At 35.6% G+C, this 23,221-nt stretch overlaps 1 protein-coding gene across 2 annotated transcripts in view; it reads left to right on the forward strand.

Moving 5' to 3' along the window:
* The window catches only part of Acvr1c (activin A receptor type 1C), an 80,088-nt gene that overhangs the window by 39,400 nt on the left and 17,467 nt on the right, over nucleotides 1–23,221 (forward strand). Inside the window, exons 3-4 of one of the 2 annotated variants that reach the window (XM_076865478.2) lie at nucleotides 17,081–17,320; nucleotides 21,852–22,082. In XM_076865478.2, coding sequence (XP_076721593.1) covers nucleotides 17,081–17,320; nucleotides 21,852–22,082 — 471 coding nt within the window. The remainder of the gene's footprint in view (nucleotides 1–17,080; nucleotides 17,321–21,851; nucleotides 22,083–23,221) is intronic. The other variant, XM_076865479.2, reaches the window with a different exon arrangement.

A 23,221-nucleotide genomic window follows, 5' to 3' on the forward strand; every position in this document is an offset into this window, starting at 1 on the left:
ATCATCATATATATTTATTGTTAATATTTTCTCCCACTCTGTGAATTGCCATTTTATTTTTTTCATTGAATTTGCCATGCTTTCGGATGCTATTGTGAATGGTATTTTTAATATCTTAATTTCAAAATATTAATTGCTGCTATACGAAATAATTAATTTTGTATATTGACCATATAGCCTGCAAGATTGAGAAAATAAATTAGTTCTAATATTTTTTTAGTTTTAAAGATTCTTTGATATTTTCTAAATATGCAATCATCTTATCTGGGAACACAGGTTGTCTTTGATCTCCATTCTGGTCTGTATTCATTTTGCTTCTCTTTCTTGCCTTTTTTGCATTGTCTGAGACCTCCAATATAATGATTAATAGGGGTGATGAGAGTTAAGGTTCTTACCTTTTTCCTGGTCCTATCAGTCTCTTCTATAGGGTGTTGATGCCTATTATCAATTGAGGGAATTTGATGTTATTTCTAAGTTGGTGAAGTTTTTCTTAAATCTTGAATGGAGATTAATTTTTTTTCAAGCATTTTTACAAATTTATTGAGGTTTACATGTTGTTTTTTCAGTATGTTGATGTTATGGATTACATTAATTGAGTAGGAAACATTTTCTACAATATGATGATATGTATTGTCCAGCCACTAATTAATGTCTACAAGAAAATGCTACATGATATTTCATTGAACTCAAATGTTTTGACTTAAAATAAGAATTTGTATGTTTAATGACATTTTTTTTTTGGTAAACTGACATTAAACTACAAGGAGAGCATGTGCTCAGTGCAGTCATCTCGTGTGGGACTGTTCTCTCTTTGAGGCAGAGCTGGATTGTTATTAGCTGTATTAGGAATAGCAGCTGTTTGAAGAAGAGTTGGGAACCTCCAGGCTGAGCACCCATACAATCAGTGCCAACAGCTCCACAGTTTCCATGTCATCAGAGAGAGCAATTGATATCTACCCTGCTCTGCCTAGTAGGGATCTGTCAACTTCAGATGTGATCACCTATATGTGAAATATGGAAGAGAACTCCAAAAAACAAATTGTGTGATATTTCTGCAGTACTTGAGAGTCAGCACCATGTTCATGGGCAAATCAGTAAGAGAAAAAGTCGGGTGGTGATCAGAAGAAGTTGAGCAAAATCTGGGGCGTCCCTTTGTGGCTCCACCTGGAAGCCAAGTGGGTCCATGCCCCCGCCCCCCCGCCCTTTCATCCATCTCCCCAGACCACGGGGTCATTTCTGAATAACCAATTTAATATAAGTGCAGTCTCTCAGTCTTGGCATGTTTTAGCTCTTCTGTCCTTAGTTGCTGTTTGCAATGATCCTTGCCTTGTTTCTTTGTGACAAAATTTCTACTTAAATACAGCTCATGTCTCTCCCACCCCAAACCGTTGCTGCTTGCATGGTAGTAACTCAGCAATTGCGGAACTGCTGGCACTTGCCCTTGCCCTCCTGAAAATCCTCTTGAGTGTTTGGTGCTAATTCATAAAACCTTAGTGACTGTCATACAGGTTTTGATTATGACACATAGAAAGAAATGCATTCTACTTAATTTTCCCTGACACATACAATGAAACAAGATTTTCACAACGCATACTCACCTTTAAAATGTGTGAGGTGCTTTGATTTTTGCTATTTCATTAAATAAAAATGCTAGTCAGATCCCACTAATAGGTTTGTTCACAGTTCAAGAAACAGTACTTTAATTGATATTTAAAATGTAGTAGTTTTAATTGGAGTAAGTACATTTATTACTTTAATTCACTAGTATTAAAAAAAAACTATTTGAAATTTTGTTATGATTTTAATCACACATTTTCTTTTTAAATGACCTTTAAAAAACTTCTTACTATTCATTTTAAATATAAAAAATGGATTAAATTTAAGTCAAATTAATTCAGATTATTATGAGTAATATTTAATTTAGATCACAATGAATTCATTCATTTGCCCTTAAAAAAATATCTTCTTGTTTGATACTACACATGGGCTTAATTTTTTAGGAGTTAATCACTTTATTTAATAGAAGTAATTTTATGTTTTGGCAGAAATATACTATTAGAAAACTTGCCTCTTCCCTGAACTTTCAATGTCAATAAAGAAATGATCTTCTAAGTTCAACTGCTTATCACCAATAGAGTTTGTTTTTATGTTAAAACAGTCCTTTATTTGACTGGCAATTAAAGTTTATGTCTACAAACAACAAATATACTATTATTTCCGTAAAACGAGTATGGTACTGAATATTTTAAAATTAAATATAGACTATGCAAATCAGTTAAACAAGAGAAACTTCTATGTTTCCTGGAGCTTACCATAATTTCCTCTTCATTTTTATTTTAAGACAGATAAGAGCTTTCTTCAATTCTATCAGTGCTATTTCATTACATAAAAATGCTTTTATTTAACCATCCTTATCTCCTGACTTTGTCAACCATGCACTTGGCTCCAGGATCTGGCAGATACCTCCAGGGCAAATGGCATCCATGCTCATGCCCTCTCAGGATGCTTCACTGTGACTCTAGTCCCTCTGATGTAGCACTCCCAGGCTTTGTTTCCTGCCCGGTTCCAACACAGGCAGGATTGTACTCCCTCAGCTTCCTTTCAGATAAGGAGAGAAGCAATTATGGTGAGGAAAAAAAAATCATCTTCAGAAATAATTGATACATCCCTTAACTATTCAAGAATATTTTCCTTTCAAAAAGAAAAGAGGTATTTGCATAAATTAGTATGTGCTATGGGAAAACTCAGGTTGGGTGAACAAATAATAACAGGTAACAGTCTGACATTCAGTGGACGATGTTTGCAGTGTTAGTCCCTGCATGAGTTCTCTCTGTGAGCCCCATAATCTGTCCCCCACCCCCCGATTTTTCTCACTGCTTTTACATATTTGGAATTAATTTGGCTTTCTGTCTCTATCCTCTATTTCTTTCAGACTCTTTTATTCATATTTTTAAATCTTTTAATCTCTGATAATTTCAATACCTACAGTTTCTGAGACTTTAATTCTGCTCTTTTAGATTCTGCTGACTTGTATTCTTGCTAGTTTCTTTCCTTGGATTTTTAAAAAAATCATTTTATTTATTTTTTATTTTTTACATTGTGAGCTTGTATTGATGAGAACCTTATCTGAAGGAACTTTTGGAGCCTGTATTTAATTAGCTCCTTCAGAGAAGATATTTGTTCGTTTTTGTCAAATGTGTCTGGGGGTGCTACCAACTCCAATCCATTCAATTCTAGAATTTGGTCTTTGGGGCCAACATGGAGAGTGAATCCTGGCTCTAAGCTTGCCAGTATGGTACATAACTATGGTGAAAAACTCTCAGAGACAAATGTTTTTCTGCTCTACCCAAAGTCAAGGTTGAGACATAGGAGGGTACACCTTGTCTCTTTGTGGAACACTTTTTGTTTTGTCTTGTTTTCAAGGAGTCACCATTTATATTTGCCTGAATTGATAAGAATCTCTGTCCTGAACTTCACTGTTTCAGGAGCCATCCTTTATCTCCTGACTTTGTCAACCATGCACTTGGCCCCAGGATCTGGCACATACCTCCAGGGCAAATGGCATCCATGCTCATGCACCTCTTTGCATTGGCACTGTGGTTGTGGCTGCTGAGCAATTCATTTATTTTTTCCACCCGCTTAATCATAAAATAGAAAAACATTTTTTTTTCATTTGTATTTTATTTAGCATTTTCATGTGTACCAAAAGGATTTCTATGGACATCTAAAGTGTAACTTGGCAAAAGTGTAAATTCTAGGATGGTTTATTTTTGAAATGATACTGGCATAATTATCTATCCATCTGGAAGAACACAGGGTTGTACCACAGTGTCATACCATATACAAAAATAAATTGCAGCTTGATTAAATATCTAATTGTGACATATAAAACAATTTAAATGTCAGAGGAAAATTTAGAAAAAAAGATTTTTATGACTTTATAGTATGGAAGCTGTTCTTAAATAAGACAGGAAACTCACTGCTATAAAAGGAAAAGAGATAAAATTGACTACATGAAAACGAAAATAATAATGGATGATAAAAGAGAACATAAATAAAACCAAGAGATAAATTAAATATTGGATAGAAATATTTATAGCATATATAACTGGGGTAAGGTAACTATTTTAAAAGATAGAGACTGACGAGAGAAGGATCAGAGGAGAGGAGGGAATGGGTGGGTGTTAAGTGAAAAAATGAGCAAAGGACACAAGTTTTGTAGAAAAGAAAATCCGAGGTGGTCAAGTTTTGAAATGACGTGCAACCTCAGGAATAGCTGGGAAGATAGAAATTAAAATGATGACATACTATTAGATTGGCAAAGGTTAAAAAGAATGACATGTTAGGGTGTTTTCAACTAAAAGCATCAGAAAATTAGATAGTATCATCTTCAATAATAAAACAATTCATTGAATCACATGGTGAGAAATCTGGAAGCAATCTCAGTGTCACCATCCTACTTCCAGGTTTCTTTTTGCCAGTTGTGTATACCCTCATTGTTTACAGCATGATAGTTTTTCTCTGATTCCTCTGATAGTTTTCCTCTGATTCTTTTTTCCTCATGTGAATCTGTTTTTATTATTGATATAGGTTTGGGGTTTTGTTCTTTGGGGACTCAAGTTTCAAGGCAAGCTCAATTTGATTTGCCCAAATTAGGTAGTGTACTAGAACTCTATTTAGTTGAGATGTCAAAGGTCTTGTTTCTTATTGCAAATTTAGACCACAAATAAACTCTTCTCCTTCTACCACAAATATGGGCTTTGGGCTTATTACAAATAAATAAGTAAATAGAATAATTTGTTCCTGAGAACCTGTGAATGAACCTATCATGCATACTTTAGGGTTTTTTTTTTTTTTTTCTTTTTCTGCTGCTTGGGTGGTGCAGGACTTTCCAGATAAATACTTCCTTTAATTTAGTTAGAGTCACTAAAGGGACCATAACTGCCTCTCAGAAAAAGCACAAACTCTCTCTGGTGAAAGACACTTTAATATGGGGCCTCAAAGAGACACAGCAACCATACTTTGAAGGACATGATCTGTGGTGCAGACTCACCAAGCACTCAGCAAGGCAGCTGAGCCAGAGCCAGCAGAGAAGACCACACACCAGAAGAAATGGTTTCATGTATGATGGGTAACAGACAAAATTTACAGACTATGTATGTTTTTAAGTTTAAAGGAATAAAAGGCAAACTTGAAAATAGTTTTTGGAGAATAGGAAAACATGAAAAAGTGAACTAGCAGATGTAAACAGTAGCAGAAAAAAAAAACTCCTTCAAATTAAAAAAAAAAAAAACAAAGGAATGGATTTGACAACAACTGGTATAATAACAATTGAAGAGAGAATCAGGGATATGAAATACAAGTCATATGAAATTATTTTATGTGCATTATGTAGAGAAGACATGATGGAAAACATGAAGAAGATAACAAATAGGAAAATGTAAGGAGCTGTATCATCTGCTCTTATGAAGTCAGAAAGAGAGGAGACAAAAATTGGGCAAAAATGTTTATGCGCAGAGATAACAATTCTGAATTTCCCAGAACTGATCAAGTATGCCAGTCCAGAAATCTCAGAAATTTAACAAAAACCAAGAGGACAAATACAAAGAAATCCAAAACTTGCCACATCATTGTAAAGCTACAGAACACCAAAGCAAAGAGAGATTCTAAATGTTTCAGAGAACAAAGGTAAATCAAATTCAAAAGAGCTACAATAGGACTGACATCTTCTTAAAAGCAAAAAATAAAAGGAGAAACAGTGGAATTATATCTTCCATGTTTGAAAAGCAAATAACAAAATTCTGTATACAGCCAAATTATCTTTAAAGCATATATGTAAGGCAAAGACATTTTTAATTAATATAGGATTACATTATGCAGAAAATAAAGGAGTATAGTTATCCAAGAGTAGAGGAAATTCCAAAGGATGCCCTTCAGGTATAAAAAATTAAGGAGACATTAAGGAGGAGTGAAGATTAAAGAAAATGAAAACCGTGTGGCTGATTCTAAAGAATCTCCATCAATAATAAAGTCTGTGGCTCTTTAAAAAATTATACTAAGTGACCATTGAATATAAAAATAACACATTATATATGTCAGGAGAGGCAAATGGAGTTAAAATGTTCATAGGGCCTACTTTAGGAGGAAAGTAAAGATATCATTAAGCATTATTTCAAATGTGCTTTGAAATGGCCTGTGATCATTTCTCCACACCTATAAAATAATAGGAAGTGAGAATGTTCTCTGTAATCTGCAACAGAAAAAGAATGGAATGATGGAAACAATCCAACAGAAGTCAAAAAGGAGAGAAAGAGAAGAGGAAGCATATACCAGATATGACAAAAAGAAAGCAACCAACATATATCATTAATAATTAAGTGTAAATACATTAATGTAAATATACTATGCAAAGATTATCAAATTGGAAAAGAACTAATTCAATTACCTGTTGTTTAAAAGCATGTATATAAGATGAAATTTTACAGAAATATTTAAATTATTATGATAGAGAAGATATGCCGTATACTTCAAAACAAACAAACAAACAAAAAGTGTTGGGTGACTCCTATTAACAGCAGACAAAATAAACTTTAATGCAAAAAAGTTACTGGAGCTGAAAATGATCAGTTCTGGGCTTGTGTGGCTCAGCGGTGGAGTGTGTTTTTAGTGTTCATGAGGCCCTGAGTTCATTTCCCAGCACCAAAAAAGTTCATTTTATGTGCATGTAAGAACATAGCCCAAAAAATAAATAAAATGTTATGAAACAATAAGGAGAAATAGAAGTCCATAATCTCAGAGGGAGATTTAAAAGTAGCACTGACCTGGTAATTGATAGATATTTTCCTAGAAAATGATTCCCAGACCCCCCAAAATCTTAGGACATTAGAGAACTTAAATCAGTGATCTTAAAGCAGGCAGGAAAAACATATTCCCTTAAAGAAAATTTCAAAGCCCAAGAGGATCTACTATAAAAGTATGTTAAACTTCCAGGAACAGATAATTTTTACATAAACTCTTCCAAAGCATGTGTAAGTATAAAATATTCCATAATTCATTTATGCATAATCTTAATATCAAAGCCCAACAAAGGAAGTAGAAAAAAAGGAAAATTATGTCCTGCTCACTCATGAACATATATGCAGGTATCTAAATTTGAATAGGAACCATATAGGATGCTGAGATCCTATAAGGATTATAGGAACCATAGTTGAAATTAACCAAAGTTAATAAGAAGATGATCAAGTACAATAATAAAACTGTTTTTTAAAGACAAGGAAATAATTATTCCTCAAATCAGGATAATGGCTGCCTTGGGGAAGGGACAAGATTGTGATCATGTGGAGGTATTTTAGAGAGGAGTGGGGAATGAGTAGGTTATGAATTGCAGTTTATAATTACTTGTTTTATTCTACCTAGATGTTATATGCACTTTTCTGTATATTCACTATATTTCACAACAAATGAATAAAACATCAAATTCCAAAGTTATATTTATATATTCTATTAACATTTGGAGTTGGGATGGGAGAGAATTGGAAGAGGACATTATTTAACTCTTTCCTTGCAAATTCCAATGCTGTTTGAATTATTATTATTTTTTCCTAATGAAAACCAAATTAAGTTAAGGTTAAAAATGACTATCAATAATTGTTTAAAAGGCATCTGGTAGCCTTCAACAACTATTTAGTAGAACCTAGATTTTTAACTGGTCTGACAACTGTCCACTTAACAGAAATATTTCAGCTGCTCTTGCAACTAAGTATGGCCAAGAGACTTGAATTCTGGCTGACAAGGCGAGTGGTAGTGTTTTGGAGAACTTCTGAGAAAGTCCATTAAAACAGAACTGGCACGTTCATGTGCCATCCTCCTCCATGTTGCCTGGATGTAATGGTTGGACTTCTGACTTGGACCACAAGGGTGATGCTGCACAATAGAGATGACAACAGGAGAGCTGAGAGGAGTCTGACTGACAACTTCATGGAGACACCTGGCTAACAGAACTACCTGTCTTCCAATTCCTTTTCAATGGAAGAAAATAGAAAATTCCTACTTGTCTTTTTCTGCTACTAGCAGTTAAATCCAATTCAATTAACATACAAATGGCAAAACAACTCAACCAGAGTTCCACCTGCCTGGGGGATGTGTGTGGCCTGAAGACAAGTTTTATTTGATCTATGCAGTTTCTGGAAAAGAAAAATGAATGCATTTATGATGTTTAAAACATTTAGAGGCGGCTATAGTTGAATAGTTTTGCCTTTCCTTCATTCATGTATTGGAATCCTAATCCCTAAGGTGATGGTATTAGGATTTGGAGACTTTGGAGAAGAGATTAGTCATGAGGGTGGAGTTTTCATGAATGGGAGTAGTGTCTTTTTAAAAGAGGCCTAAGGGAGCTCCTTCTACCAGGTCACAGCAAGAAGGTCCCACCTATGTACTAGAAAGTGGGAGCTCATCAAACATGGAATTTATTTGTGCCTTGTCCTTGAACTTCTTAGCTTTCACAAGTGTGAGAAACAAATTTATATTGTTTATTTTTTTTTTTAAAAAAAATAGCTTCCTAACCCTGATTCTTCACTCGCCTTGAAAAATCAAAATATTTGGCATCCCTGAAGTGTCCCTTGAGGTATCAGTTGCCCAAAAAGGAATAGTAACTGACTTTTCCTTATTGGGCACAAGAGTTTCCTATTCTTTGTGTTCACTCAGTATGTATGGAGTTTATGTTCACTATTCTAGACTTCCCACTATCAAGAGTTTAGTTTATTCTCTATTTTAATATTGTTGGGTTTTTCTGTTTGATATAATTTTATGCTATACCTTTTTTCTCCTTAACATAAAAAACAAATCTTTTTCTTTGTGAAGGAAACATTTTTGTAGCTTATTCTTTCAGGGCTAAGTTACACTTCAGTTTATAATGAAGGATTTCTTGTGATTCTAGGTGACATCAAACATATGATTATAAACTGGGTGCAGAGGTGTACATCTGTAATCCCAACAGCTCAGGAGACTGAGGCAGGAGGATCATGAGAAATAGAAATAGCTAATGTCAAATTGCATCAAGAACACTTTATAATTGTTCATGGAAATTTTCCAGCATGAGCTTAGGAAGTTTGGGCAGAGAAGCTGGTTATTTATAGGGTTAATTTTGATAGGAATTGCTGGTTAGTTCATGCTTACACTAATTGCAATCCTTCATAGGGAATTAGACTATTTAAAAAAACCTTCAAGTTCCAGGCATCTTTGTTCCCATTTTTTTCTCCTAAAAATTCAGTACTTGATAGCGTAAGTGTAGTGATAATTTCTGATTTTTTCCTTTAGATTTCAATTATTTTAATAATACTATTATATTGCCAGGTGGTGATTCATGCCTATAATCCTAATGACTTGGGAGGCGGAAGCAGGAGGATTATAATATCAAGGCCAGCCTCAGGAACTTAACAAGACCTTGTCTCAAAATAAAAAATAAAAAAGGGACTGGCAATGTAACTCAGTCAAAAAGCTCCCTTGGGTTCAATCCCCAGTACCAAAATAAATAAATAAATAAATAAATAAAAATAATAGTATTATATTATTACTAATTTCAATAAAAAGGATATAAGAACAATGTTGAAATGTGGGTGCTTTGTTAACTTCAGTATAATTCTCACCTTCCTGTTCTGTCTTTCATTGTGTAAAAAGAGAAAGGAAGATTAATTATTTATTATTTTATGTTAGTGGATAGTGTATATTGATTAGGTGTATTTCTAAATTAGCCTTCAGTTTCAACCAAACCACAGTTTTGCTTCTGAAGAAGACAAACAGCCAAAACAAAATCAAATTTATCAAAAATTAGTAATTTTAAAAAATGCAGACTCAGGAAGTGAGTGTTATTCTTTTGGGAGTTTAAGTCCTGTTATCTCCATTCCTTTAAAAAATATCAATTGTTGTTTTTAACATTCTTATGGCTTCTATTTGAGACATAAATTCTTTGCTGTAGTCAGGATAAGGTGACATGTGCACGCTGAGAAATGCTCATGGGACCCCTTGTGGAATTGTTCTGCCATCACATGAACAAATCCATTTATAGCTCACTCTCTGAGGATTCAGTGCACACCTGACAGGTGTGCCAGACAGGCTTTTCTTTCCCTGTAAAGTGAAAGGTGCTATGATTTTATATTTTGGAAAATTCTCTGAAGTATAAGCAAACAAAGAAGTCGAACTTGTGCTTTAAAAGTTTAATACAGGAAGCATTTCTTGTCTTCAGAAACAAGTACACTGATTTAGGTTAGGAGATTTTGTTCATAACGATGTAATTGAAAATTGAAAGTGAAACTTATAACAAAATTTAAATTGAGGATTATGCATTATGTAAGGCTGTACTCTCTCAGTCATGTAAGTGCCATTATATTTTAACTCAAATATGTTTTGGGTGATTATTATATGCAGGACATTGAGCTAGGTCAAAATGTGATTATCCCACATCAATCTTTTCCAAGTGAACAAGCTGCTTTGTGTGAATATATTAGCTGTTATACTAGTATAGACTTTAGGACAGGGAAGTGTGACTTTTCCTTTGTCATCAATATTTTAAGTACCTTCACTGAACAAGGCCCTCTGCCACGAGCTGGGAAGAGAAAGGTATGAGATATGAGTGTGGCTTCCAAGGAACTTTCATTTTTCCCATATAAAGCATTGATTTAAGGAAAGAACCTAAAATATCCCTTGAATAATTACCTTCTGATTTCTTTACAAACATGTATCATTTGAGAATATGTGTTTCGATGGCAGAGATGGAAAGATGATCAATTTAACTGCCTTGCAAGTAAGAAAAACTAATAGTGGAACCTATTTAAATTTTCCTTCCTATATTTTATTAATCTAATTTCTCCTGAGTAAAAGTATTTTTTTTGGTACTGGGGGATTGAACTCAGGGGTCCTTGGCCACTGAGCCACATGCCCAGCCATATTTTGTTATTTATTTAGAGACAGAGTCTGGCTGAGTTGCTTAGTGCCTTGATTTTTGCTGAGGCTGGCTTTGAACTCGTACTCCTCCTTTGACAGCCTCCCAAGTCACTGGGATTACAGGCGTGCACCACTGTACCCAGCTCTGAGTGAAAGTTCTTCATACTTTTAAGTCCATGATTATATTCTTCAATCCAATATTCTTATTAAAATATTTTTAAAAAGCATTATTCTTAAGTTCAGATGCTGATGGGTAAAAGATTTGCAGCCTTTAGATGTTCTTCACGTACTCCCTGAAAACATACCACAGGGTAAAAACTGTCCAGGAAATATTTTTACATGCGATGCCCCCTGTGTACTATAACATTAGTAAATCTGGCCAGATGGAGACGGTGTGCAAATAACCACTCACAGACTGAACACTGACCAATGGAATGGCCCATCAGTAGTTCATCAGATTCATTTAAAATGTCGAAATGATTGTCATTTTATTTCTGTTCCTGTCATGATTTAGTTGTATCTCTAGGTTAGAAAATCTTCTGCTCTTATTTAGTACATGAGGTCAGTGTTGATCGCAGCACTTTTGACCTGATTATTCTCGATTTGTGTAGAATGGAGACTTTTTGCTGTTACCTACAGTGGAGAACCTTGAAGGGATCAAACCAAATCAACTTAACTGGATTATACCTGAGGAATCTTACAATGGTCACTGTAAAAAAGTAGGCTAGACAAGTGGGAGGCAGGCCAGTGTAGGTGGGGTATCTGCCTGTAATCTGTGAGCACACAATTGCATGGGACGGTGACAGGTAAAAGCAGCATTTGTGACTGAGCTCCAGCCTTGTTCAGTGAAATTCTTAAAATATTGATAACAGAGGAGAATTCCAAAAAGTCTATGCTAGTATAACCTCCCTCCCCTCACATCTAAGTTATTCTGCGAACGATTTCTAACTTCTTTACAAACATGTAACATGTTAATGATTTCTCATTGCTTAGCATGTCACTCTGTCTTTGACGAAAGAAAGTATTCCTTTGGAGTTAATGAGGCACCTTTTACTATCTTAGGGGAAATAGATTCTTCAGCTGCAGTTGCACATATTGTTTTTACTATTTTGCCTCAGAAGCCTGAGAAGTAAACAATGCTCCTATGTCACAGGCTTGTATCACAGAAGGTGTATAAGGAAAGTGGATGGACAGACATTATCATGTCATTCAATTGATCATGGTGGTGTTTTCCAGGTGACAGGACAGGAACAGAACTTTCAGAAAGCATTTCTAGCAATATTGTCTTTTGGTTAATGTATTACCTGAGAATACTCCAAAGCCATGGACTGGAAAAAAAAATAAATGTTCCATTGGTAGCTGTAGAATTGGGTGAGAAGGCAACTAGTTGAAGCTGTGAATGTTCATAGTTGAAGATGTGATATTTACACGTTCATGAACTGAAACTAGCAAAACCAATATTTTCACTTAGGAAAAACCTTTAATAAAAGGAGGAGAAGGAGTGGTTTTAGAGCTAAATTAGTGTATAGTGGGTTTTAGGAGTGTTTTGGGTCCCTGTGAGTTTCTGTAACTACTTGCTACAGAAACTTTCAGGAGGGATTTCAACACAGTGCTCTATTGTGATGCCTCAGTTTTTACTCAGTTGAAAGTCATTCAAACATGATAGGGGAACGTGTCTGTAAATTGAATATTGTACTAAGAGATTTTCAAGCCAGTGAGAATCCAGTGTATTAATTATTTGAAGCAATTAATTAAGCAATACTTCCACTCAATTCTAAGCCTTCTCCTCATAATAACATATGCTAAGGAAATGTAAATTTATTAAGCTGAATGCCATTTAAGTCTCTTAGGCATCAGTACTTTTTCATATTTTTGATAAAAAAGTATAAGAGGTCAGCAGGGAGGAAGTATGAGAATCCTGCCTACATCATCTCATCTTTCTCCTTTCATCTGGACGAGTTTGCCTCCCTGGAGCATGAAATAAGAAGTGGCAAGGAGGAATGAGAATGAGCTCCTGGGAGCGGCCCATGTACTGAACTAATTCTGAACTTCACGTGGGCAGCAGCCACCACCAGGGGCTTTCCCCACCACCACCTCCACCCACGGCTCTAGGGAAAGTTGCAAAATCCACAACAATCAATTTATTTTTTCCTTCCTACCCTCTTCTTGCTCGCCCTCCCTCCTTCCTTCCTTGTTTCTTTCTTCCTGTTTTCTACTTTGCTAATTGTCAGCCTTCTGTGTCCATGAGTTCCACACATACAGATTTAATCAACCACAGGTTGAAGATATTCAGGGAAAAAAATTGCATCCTTACTGTACATGTCCAGATTCTTTCTTATTGCTATTCTCTAAGCAGCACAACTATTACAGAGCGTTTGCACTGTATTAGGTACTATAAGTAATCTAGAGAGGAATTAAAGTATATGGGATGTTGTGCATAGGTTTTATGCAAATACTATTTTTATGCAAATACTACCTGTAGTATATAAAGGACTTGAGCATCCTTGGATTTTTAACCCCCTGCGGATACCAAGGGATGACTATATTTCCTTTACTTGTGATTTCTTGGTTCAACATATTCTGGGGGAGATATTTGAGAGCTAATTTCTCACATATCTAAGTTGATGCTTTTTCCCTCATTTCCCCATTTGCTATGGAGTGAAGTAACTTGAATTAGTAATGCAGCACTCTCCATACTTCGCTTCAAGAATTCAAACTCTCTCATGGTGCTCTTATTCCATGGAAAACGCATCTCAGTGGGCACAGGAAATCTCCCAAATTAGAACTGATCTAATAGAAAGAGTTCCATGATCAAAATTGTAGAAACTGCTAGAAAAATTAATATATCCATGAAAGGTAACTATTATTAAAAGTATTTCTTGCTGCATGATTGTCCTCTTCTGCCATAATTCATTGGGTGTGGACTCTACTTTCTCTTCATTTCTCTTCTTTGGAGATTACAATCAACATTTGGTTTAAAGCATAGTTTTATAATGTTTGCTTTTAAAACTGCCAGGTGTTTGAGGGGTTCTTTCTGGATAGTGTTACTAGCCTTTTTATAGCAGATTAATCTTTATTTTTCTCCCTGACTAACTGATCAGTAAATTTGTTCACAAAAGTAGAAACAATGCCCATCTGTAATAAACATCCCTGAGAGCAGTGGGAATCACCAAAGCAGTGAACCTTCATGAAGATTATTCTGAGGGTTGCTGATCTTTTACCTCTTTATTAGTTGCTATAGTGATGATCTTAGCTCTGCTTAATAGCACTTTACTCAAGTGAAGACAATCGATAAGCTTTTCCAGGCTAATGTTTATATTGGTATTTTCTAATTACACATATCAAAATAAAATTGACCTATTTAAATGTGTACAATAGTGAAATTTCATTCTTAAAAACATGTCCCAATAGATGTTTTTAAAATAAAGCTAATGGCTGGGGTTGTAGCTCAGTGGCAGAGCACTTGCCTAGCATGTTTGAGGCACTGGGTTCGATCCTTAGCACCACATAAAAATAAACAGCAAACTTTAGAAGTTGCAAGAACCATGGTTAATGATTTGCAAAGCTGTGAGAGAACACTTTCAGCACCTACCAAAAAACTCTCAAGGCCAACTCTCCTCCTATGCATCTGTCCAACTTCTAATGCTTCCAGAGGAACACTGAAACCCCAGGAGGAGAGGTGGCAATCAAGTTCACTGAGTAGAAGAGCCTGGATTATGTTTCTAAAGTTCACCTCACAGTTTTAAATCTTTGACTTACTGATAATATATACACTAACAATTTTTAGCATCATGATGAAAAGTCTATGAACATGTTTTTGAGGAATTTAAAACTTTTCCCCCTAGAATTATATATTTTCATATTTATGGGTTTTTTTTTGGGGGGGGGGTGAGTACTGGGGATTGAACTCAGGGGCACTTGGCTACTGATCCACATCCCCAGCCCTATTTTAAATTTTATTTAGAGATAGGGCCTCACTGAGTTGCTTAGTTTCTTGAGGTTGCTGAGGCTGGCTTTGAACTCATGATCCTCCTGCCTCAGCCTCCCAAGCCCCTGGGACTACAAGCATGTGCCACTGTGCCTGGCCATATTTATGTATTTTTTGGACACATTGTAAGTAAACTCCAAGTACTTAATGCAATAAGCTGTATAGCCTTGTCAATGAAAAAAAAGGAAGTCTGAGAAACTGTGTAATCCTCAAGGCCCATGACCACAGTCATTTGTTTGGATTCTAAGGTACGGGGGTTATGCTGCTACTTTCCAGATATGGTCATGAGATTCACCCTCTCTGGCCTGTAGAGAGTCAACTGAGGGTGGGGAGCAGTTCAGAGGGAGAAGGAGGCAGCCCACAATCTAGACATGCTTTTCTCTCCCAGAGACTGCATTCTCCTCCTGATGTTTGAGAACTTAAATATCCTCAATTTGATCCCATGTTCTATTGAATACATCTCATGGTTCATTAAAAACAAAAACCAATACCTCTCATGGTAGTATGTGGGGTTAGAAAAACTAATGCTGAGTCTGTCTTTAGTGAATAAAAAGGAAATGAAAGTGAGCCAGTTTCAAGTGTCAAAATAACTTTTGAAAAACACTGGAAATATCTGACATCATAGATTTTTTTCATGGATCTTTTTCTAAATTGAAAAAAGATTTCAGTACGAGATGAAGTTTAAGTAGAAAATTGGCTATATGTGTTTTAAAATTAGCGTTGTAAATTTAAGTATATCCTTATGTTATTTGGTTTCAATGATCACATTCATTTTTCAAAAATATTTTTAGTTGTATATGGACATAGTAACTTTATGTATTTATTCTTATGTGGTTCTGAGGATCAAACTGGGTACTTCACACATGCTAAGCAAGTGTTCTACCACTGAGCTACAACCCCAGCCCTCACATTCATTTTTCTAAAACAAAGTTTCATCCCTTCCTTATAAGGAACCATTCTGTCCTTTAAGAAATATTTCCTGATCATCTACTATGTGTCAAGTCCTGTTGTAAACATTGGGCATGTGGTGGAACAATGCAGGCAAACTTCTTCCTTTCACAAAGCTTATATTGTTTACAGAAAAATCAGATAATAAATAAACAAGTATGCAGCTCGCCAGGTGGTGACCTGAGCCACAAAGTAAAGTAGGTCTAGAGAGTGAGTGGAGGAATAGGAAGAAGATGCTATTTCAGGAAGGATTCTCACCCAAGACACCAGTGCCTACCTTACTGGTTTTCTGTTGTTCATTCAAATAGTAACTACTCAGGATGAAAGTTGGATCATATCTGTTATTGCTCAAAACCCTGCAATAGCTTCTGCTTAAAATAGAATTCACAGCCCTTCTTTTAGCATATAAGGCCCCACATGAAGTTTCCCTGTCTTACCTCCCTGATCCCTTTCTTTCTTTCTCTCATTTACTGTACTCTAGGCACATATTATTCCTGAACACAGCACAAAGGCTCTCCATCTCAGGCCCATTACTCTCCCTTCTGGGTCTCTGCAACCCCTTTGGTTGCTGCTACATTGTTTCGTTCACCTCCCCCAGAGAAGCCTTCTATGCCTACTCAGTCTAAAATGGCATCTTGACATCTCTGTCTCTTCCCTTTTTATTCATCTTCATTGCACTTATCCCTTCTTACCTTTGTGTTACATCTCTCTATGCTTAGTTGTGTGTGTGAGGAGAACATATGCACAGGAGAGCAGAGATTTGGCTCTTTACTCACCATTGTATCTGCAGCACCTGGAATAGTGGCAACACATTTGCAAGAGCTGGCTTATGATTTGTGGCATGCCTGAATAAATGAATGTGCTGTAAGAATGGGCTGCTGAATAATAGGGAGGGAATGATAAACATAAAGGTGTCAAATGCTTTGAAGTTTTAAACTTAAATGCTAATGGTTTTCCCTGGTCCCAATTCTGCCTCCTGTCTGTACTGACAACTATTCCCTGCAGCAGTCTAATCTTAACTCCCTTTCCAGGTCTTTGCTTGTATCAAAAAATCTTTGATAACAAACATAAGTGCATACTGTGTAGCTGAATAGCCTATGTATGAAATTTTGGTGTTTGCCTTTCCAGTTTCTAAAATATTTAAAATGGGTTGCCTCATTGTTGTATTCTCTCTCTCTTTATTATTATTATTTTTTTTAACTGCAGCATCACCAACTGCCCCAAGACTTGGACCCATGGAGCTGACCATTGTCATTACTATACCCATTTGCCTCTTGTCCATAGCTGCCATGCTGACAGTATGGGCATGCCAAGGGCGACAGTGCACGTACAGAAAGACAAAGAGACAGAACGTGGAGGAGCCACTCTCTGAGTGCAATCTGGTAAATGCTGGAAAAACCCTTAAAGATCTGATTTATGATGTGACTGCTTCTGGATCTGGCTCTGGTATGTGTCCATTGTCCATATTTTATAAGAAAACTCTTATTTAGAAATAGAAGATTTTTAAACAAAAAAAAAAATGCCCAAATTTGAATTCCATCATCTAAAATGCTTGATGAGGTACATGATGAGCTCTGGTATAAAAGAGCTTTTGGCATTAGATGAAGAAAAAAATCTGTCCTGGCCCCAAAGCCTTCCCAATTGCCTTTTGTGCTTTATGTGTTCAGATTCTCATTTTCATGTTCTTTCAGAATTCATTTCTAAAGCAAGAAATCAATTTCTCTCCTCTCTTTCCTACCCTCTTCCCATATGGTGAATAATAATCACTATTGCTTTCCTGGTACTGTCTTATGGACACAGGAGAGTTACGGTTATTATATTTAAGGCAAAGGAGTCCTGGGAAAAAGAAGTTAGTTATGCACAGTAGTGTTCTTTGAGACTTCTGCTTATGGATATGAAGGTCTTCAGAATCTGTAGGTACCCCTGGAACGTGTGTGTGAAGTTAACAGGGAGCTCACCTGGAGTTAAATCAGCAGTATGTTCTGAAAGCATAGTAATGGGAGATTAAAGGGAGCGGCACAGGATTCCTGAGCTGTCTTTTGATGCTTCAGGTTATATGACAACTCTTTTCCTCTTAAATGGACTCCAGAACCCCTGGTGAAACAATTTAAAATGCTAGATGGTCTTATGGTCTAAATGAGTCTTTCTCATTGCACAAAGCATTTGGGGGTGATATAGCAGATTTTCCCCATAGTAACAAACTCCCTAAAATCATAGGGCTTTTCCTCCTTTCACATTTAATTTAAGAAATCCTGCCAGTATTCATTTTACAGAAATATGAGCAAGGGTGAACCAGAAGAGCCAGATGACCAGAAGCCTCTACATCCCTTCTAACTTTGGGAGGATCATTAAGATTACTACCCCAGCAGATTTTGAGGAACTCACTGCCAATGGCCTTTTGGAGCATCTAGGCAGGCACAATTAATGGAAGCAGGTGACAACATCCATGTGAGCATCCATATTTAGCACAGAGGTGCCTTGGTTTTATCAGAAAAGAAAAGCATGATTATGGCATCCAGAGAGCAAGGATATTTTTACTGATTCTGGGAATAAGATTACCTGCCTACACCTGACCAAGGTCTAAATGTTTACATTATCACTGTACAAATTAAGTAGCATGTTTTCAAGGGAGGAAATTTTGAAAGAAAATCTTGAAAATGGAAAGTTTATTAAGCTGGAATCCAAATGAAATTATTGGATAGAAAGGCTGACATTCTTTCTTTAAAAGGAACACTCGTTAGGATTCTATATTCTTTCCTTCTGTCAATATTACATTTATTTTGAGGCCCACTATGTTCAGTTTTATGAAACTGGCAATGTTTTAAGCAGAGCAGTCTGATTTGTGCCCAATGTCTCAAAACTTTAGCAATTTCTTAGCAAAATACAAATGATAAGATAATCATCTATTTAATCTCCACTCAAACATTTCAGTTGATCTGAAGATTTTGGGTAGAAATTTCGTTTTGGAGCTACTGTTTAACCATGACTGAAGTATTTTCTTTCAAATAAAAATAATATAATTAGGGGCTGGGGATGTGGCTCAAGAGGTAGCGCGCTCGCCTGGCATGCTTGCGGCCCGGGTTCGATCCTCAGCACCACATACAAACAAAGATGTTGTGTCCGCTGATAACTAAAAAATAAATAATAAAAAAATTCTCTCTCTCTCTCTCTCTCTTTAAAAAAATAATAATATAATTAAAAATTGGAGATTGGATATCTAGTTTAAGAAAGTAGTCATGAGCCAGGGCATAAAATTTTTAAAAAAATTCTTTTTTTTTTTTTTTTGTGGTGTCTTTAAATCTAGATCTCTATTTATTGACTTCCGGACTTTCTCCTTTTAGATTCTTGTAAGATAACTTGTGCAAATAAAGGAAGTGAATATACCCAAGCACAGATGATTTCTTTAAAAGCCAATTGAAGAAGTTTTAGGCATTTTTTTTTTTTTTAAATTTTTAACCAAAGCCAGTTGCATATGTTTAGCAGTGACCACTGGCTAAAAGTAGCTGATAGTGTCTCTGCCTTTGATAATCAGAGACTGGGTCTACCCACTGCAAAACTTCTGCCATTAGAGGCCCCTGCTTCATAGGGAGATTGGCAGTTCTGCTTCATCTCTGCTTTTCTTAATTGATCAGTGATTTTAAATGTGAGGCAGCTTTGTCACCTGTTAAGAAACAAAAATTGTGCAGCTTGTCTCTGACCTGATAGACAAATTTTGAAGAGGTATATAATATCTGCAAGACAGAAAAATATGATGATGTTTTATTGAATCATCTTTGAGAGTAGATTGTGTCTCAGGTGGATTCTAAGAAACTAGGTAGGTTGCTTCTTCTCTTTTGGTGTAACAATTCTGAAGGATAGTGACATAGGCAGGCATCAGCTTCTATAGTCCCTCCTAAGAAGATTAAAATGAATTTACAGTGAGAATCTAGGTTCTTCAAGGTGCGTAATACAAGAACCGCTCAGATACATTTTAGTAGCTGCTTTGAAAGATAGGGAGTCAACTTTAGTTTTTACTATCTCAAACTAATTGCCCTGCTGAACACCTTATATGATGTTGTCTTTGTCTCTGGTCTGCACCACGAATCATGTGTTTTATCAATCCTAATATAAAAGCACTGGCTTATCAAATTCCCATTCCATTTGTTAGTGGTGATTCTGTGTGTGACAGTGAGGGGAAGCAGATATTGAGGTTGGGATTCCTCTCATAATTGTTACTTTCACTTTTAGTGGGTGTTCAAATAGTAAAATTGACTGCAACCTACAAAACCAGCCCTTAGCATTTGCTGCTAGATGTCTTTCCAAGGGGAAGGACTGCAGCCAGCCGTGTCCACTGGGATGACAAGACAGCAGCATGGGTGGAGACCAGTGTTTAGTTCCAGGTCTGCCCCCTCAGCAGCTGAGTCCTGGGCAGCTGTGTGATTGCGGTTGGGCCCTTGTTTTCTCATCTCCAAATAATAAGTTTGAACCAGATAATTTCAAAACAACTTTCTGACTTTGGGGCTTTGTGACTAATTGTTGAGACTCATGACAGTGAATTTCTTGTTTGTGCCTAGTTATCCACAGTGGGTGGTTCTCATGAAGATGAGAACATCTGAATACAGAGAGGTTAATTTTTGGAGCAGGGGCTGAAGCCCCCAGGAGCTGCAGGGTTGTTGCACCCCAGAGATCCAAGGAAAAGTGATAATGACTAAACTGACTCTCCAGACTGCATTCATCTTCTAGCCTTTTAAACTATTTCCCCTATGATTATAAAAGTAATAAATATCCATTGTAGAAATTATTAAAATGTAAAAAATAAGAAAGAATAATGTCACAATTCAATCTGATTCCACCAAATATAAACAACAATCTTAGCATCTAGCATATTTCCTTTTCAGTCTTCCTTCCGTGCATATTTTTTAAAAGCTAGATACATGCATTTATATGGATACAATTTAATATGTTGTTTTCATTTAACAGTGTAGCAAAAGTAGCTTCCCATATCATTAGGAATACCTCTTAATAAGCAGCATCTGCATTATGGGTTCTAAGAAATCCATGCTAAGATGAATATAATAATGGCTAACCATTATTGAGCATGTAATATGCCAAATACTGTTCTAAGTGCTTAACATTCTTAAAAATTCTTATATTAGCCCCATCAAATAGATAACATTGTTATGTGCCATTTTTTAGAGAAAGAAGCTGAAGTTCACAGAGGCTCAATAACTTGCCCATCCCATGGTAGCCAGGTATTGCAGTTAAAGTTTGTATCCAGGTCTTTCTGATCTGTGCTTATACTGCCTGCATTATATTTCACAATTTTTTTCTATAACCTGATACATTTCCTTATTGTTTCCTAGAAATAATAATGATGTATTCAACATTTTTACATACATTTTAATGCACGTTGAATTAAACTCTAGGATAAAATTGTAGAGGTGGAGTTATTAGTTCAAAGAATATAACTATGATACACACAGTCAGAACATATTTTCTTGAACATTTTTTATTCCATAGAAAATATATTTTTTAGTGTAACATCATTGTCTCACTTGACTATCTCAATTTATTTACTAATTTTAGTTTGGTTTGAAAAAAATCATAAAGAATTATTTTGTTTGCCCAGTTGTGCCAGGAATCATGTATTTTATTTTAGATGTAACAAAATATTTTTTTTCCTTTGGGTAATAAGTAACCTGACTGGCTTTGATGGACAATTCAGGGAAATTTGTAGCAATTCTTGGAAACCATATTATTTGCAGCATCAAGCTATGTTCAAAACTATATTTGTAAATGGAAGAGAGATTCATATGTATAATTTAGAGTACTTTTTTGAGCTTGCTTTGACAAGTTTGATATAATGGTGCTTATTTCTTCAAAATTTGTAAAATTATTAAAGTGCTTTAATAATTTGTAAAATTATTAAAGTGGCCACCAGGCAGTTCTTTTCTGATATTTGTTTTTAATGATGGGTTCCACCTTTTTTTTTGGTTAGGTTTGCCTCTTTTGGTTCAAAGAACAATTGCAAGGACCATTGTACTTCAGGAAATAGTAGGAAAAGGAAGATTTGGAGAGGTGTGGCATGGAAGATGGTGTGGAGAAGATGTGGCTGTGAAAATATTCTCCTCCAGAGATGAAAGATCTTGGTTTCGTGAGGCAGAAATTTATCAGACAGTTATGCTACGGCACGAAAATATCCTTGGTTTTATTGCTGCGGACAACAAAGGTATTTTCAATCTAATTGGGTTTAGCAAGTAAAAATATTAAATCTATTATCAGGTGGGAATAAATAATCTTCCTGTTTAAATGATATATAAGTGAAAGTCTGGTTTATTTATTGAGGAAAATAAATCTTTCTCTTTTTTTATAAATAAATGTATATAACCACACAATATAGTAGGACAAGGGAGTGATATGCAATCATGTTGCTGCAATAGCCAGGTCAGTGTTGCAAATATTTGATGTCTGGTGTTGGGGAGGAGCTAACCATCCAAAGCAGAAACCTCAACTGGAGCCCAGTCCTGGGGATCCCTGCCTTGCTAAGTTTCATTTCTTTTGTGTTTGCCACCTTAAGGAGGCATCTCAGAAGGTGGGAGCATTTAGGTATATAGAGCAAAGGAATATCTTTGGGAGTTATGAATAACAGTTATTTATCAATCAGGATGGAAATATTTCAATAACAGATCTAGACATACCAATGAATGCTAGCTGAATATTTACCTTTGCTAGGACTGTATTCTTCTGTATAACAGACTTTGTCTTCAGGACTCAAATTTTCAGTGAACAGTACCTGTAGGTTTGTGTTAGAATGGTGGCAAGCAAGACAAGTTTAGTGAAATCTGCTAGTATTATATTGAACATGATTTATATCTTGAAGTTTAACATTTACAAATGACAGTTTTATTTTTTGAATTCACCTGAACAAAATATAGCATCAGTTTTCTAATATTTAAAAACAGTACTTTAAAATATTGCATATATGTGTGATTAATCACTGGCAGGGTGTAAAGTTTATGGATTACCTAGTCTGTCTTTCTTCTTTCTGCAAAGCTCTGACTCATTTAACTATTCAACAAGGGAAAATGGGAAACAAAACTGAGCAAAACTTGATTCAGTTCATGTTTAAGTTATAACTCTAATGAGTAGTACTCATGAAGGATTTTGACTCACAGTTATAATCACATAAAAAAGGGGTTAAAACAAATTATCTCTGGATGTCAGGCATCCACTATTGCCTGTGAACATTGAAAACCTATGATTATTTTGACTTAATATAAACCTGATCATGAAAGTATTTTTTAAATTACATATCAAAAGAGAGGCTTAGCATTTATTGTTTATTTTGACTAAAATTAGTTTGCAGAT

Source organism: Callospermophilus lateralis, chromosome 9 (genome assembly GCF_048772815.1).
Source record: "Callospermophilus lateralis isolate mCalLat2 chromosome 9, mCalLat2.hap1, whole genome shotgun sequence".
Lineage (NCBI taxonomy): Eukaryota > Metazoa > Chordata > Mammalia > Rodentia > Sciuridae > Callospermophilus > Callospermophilus lateralis.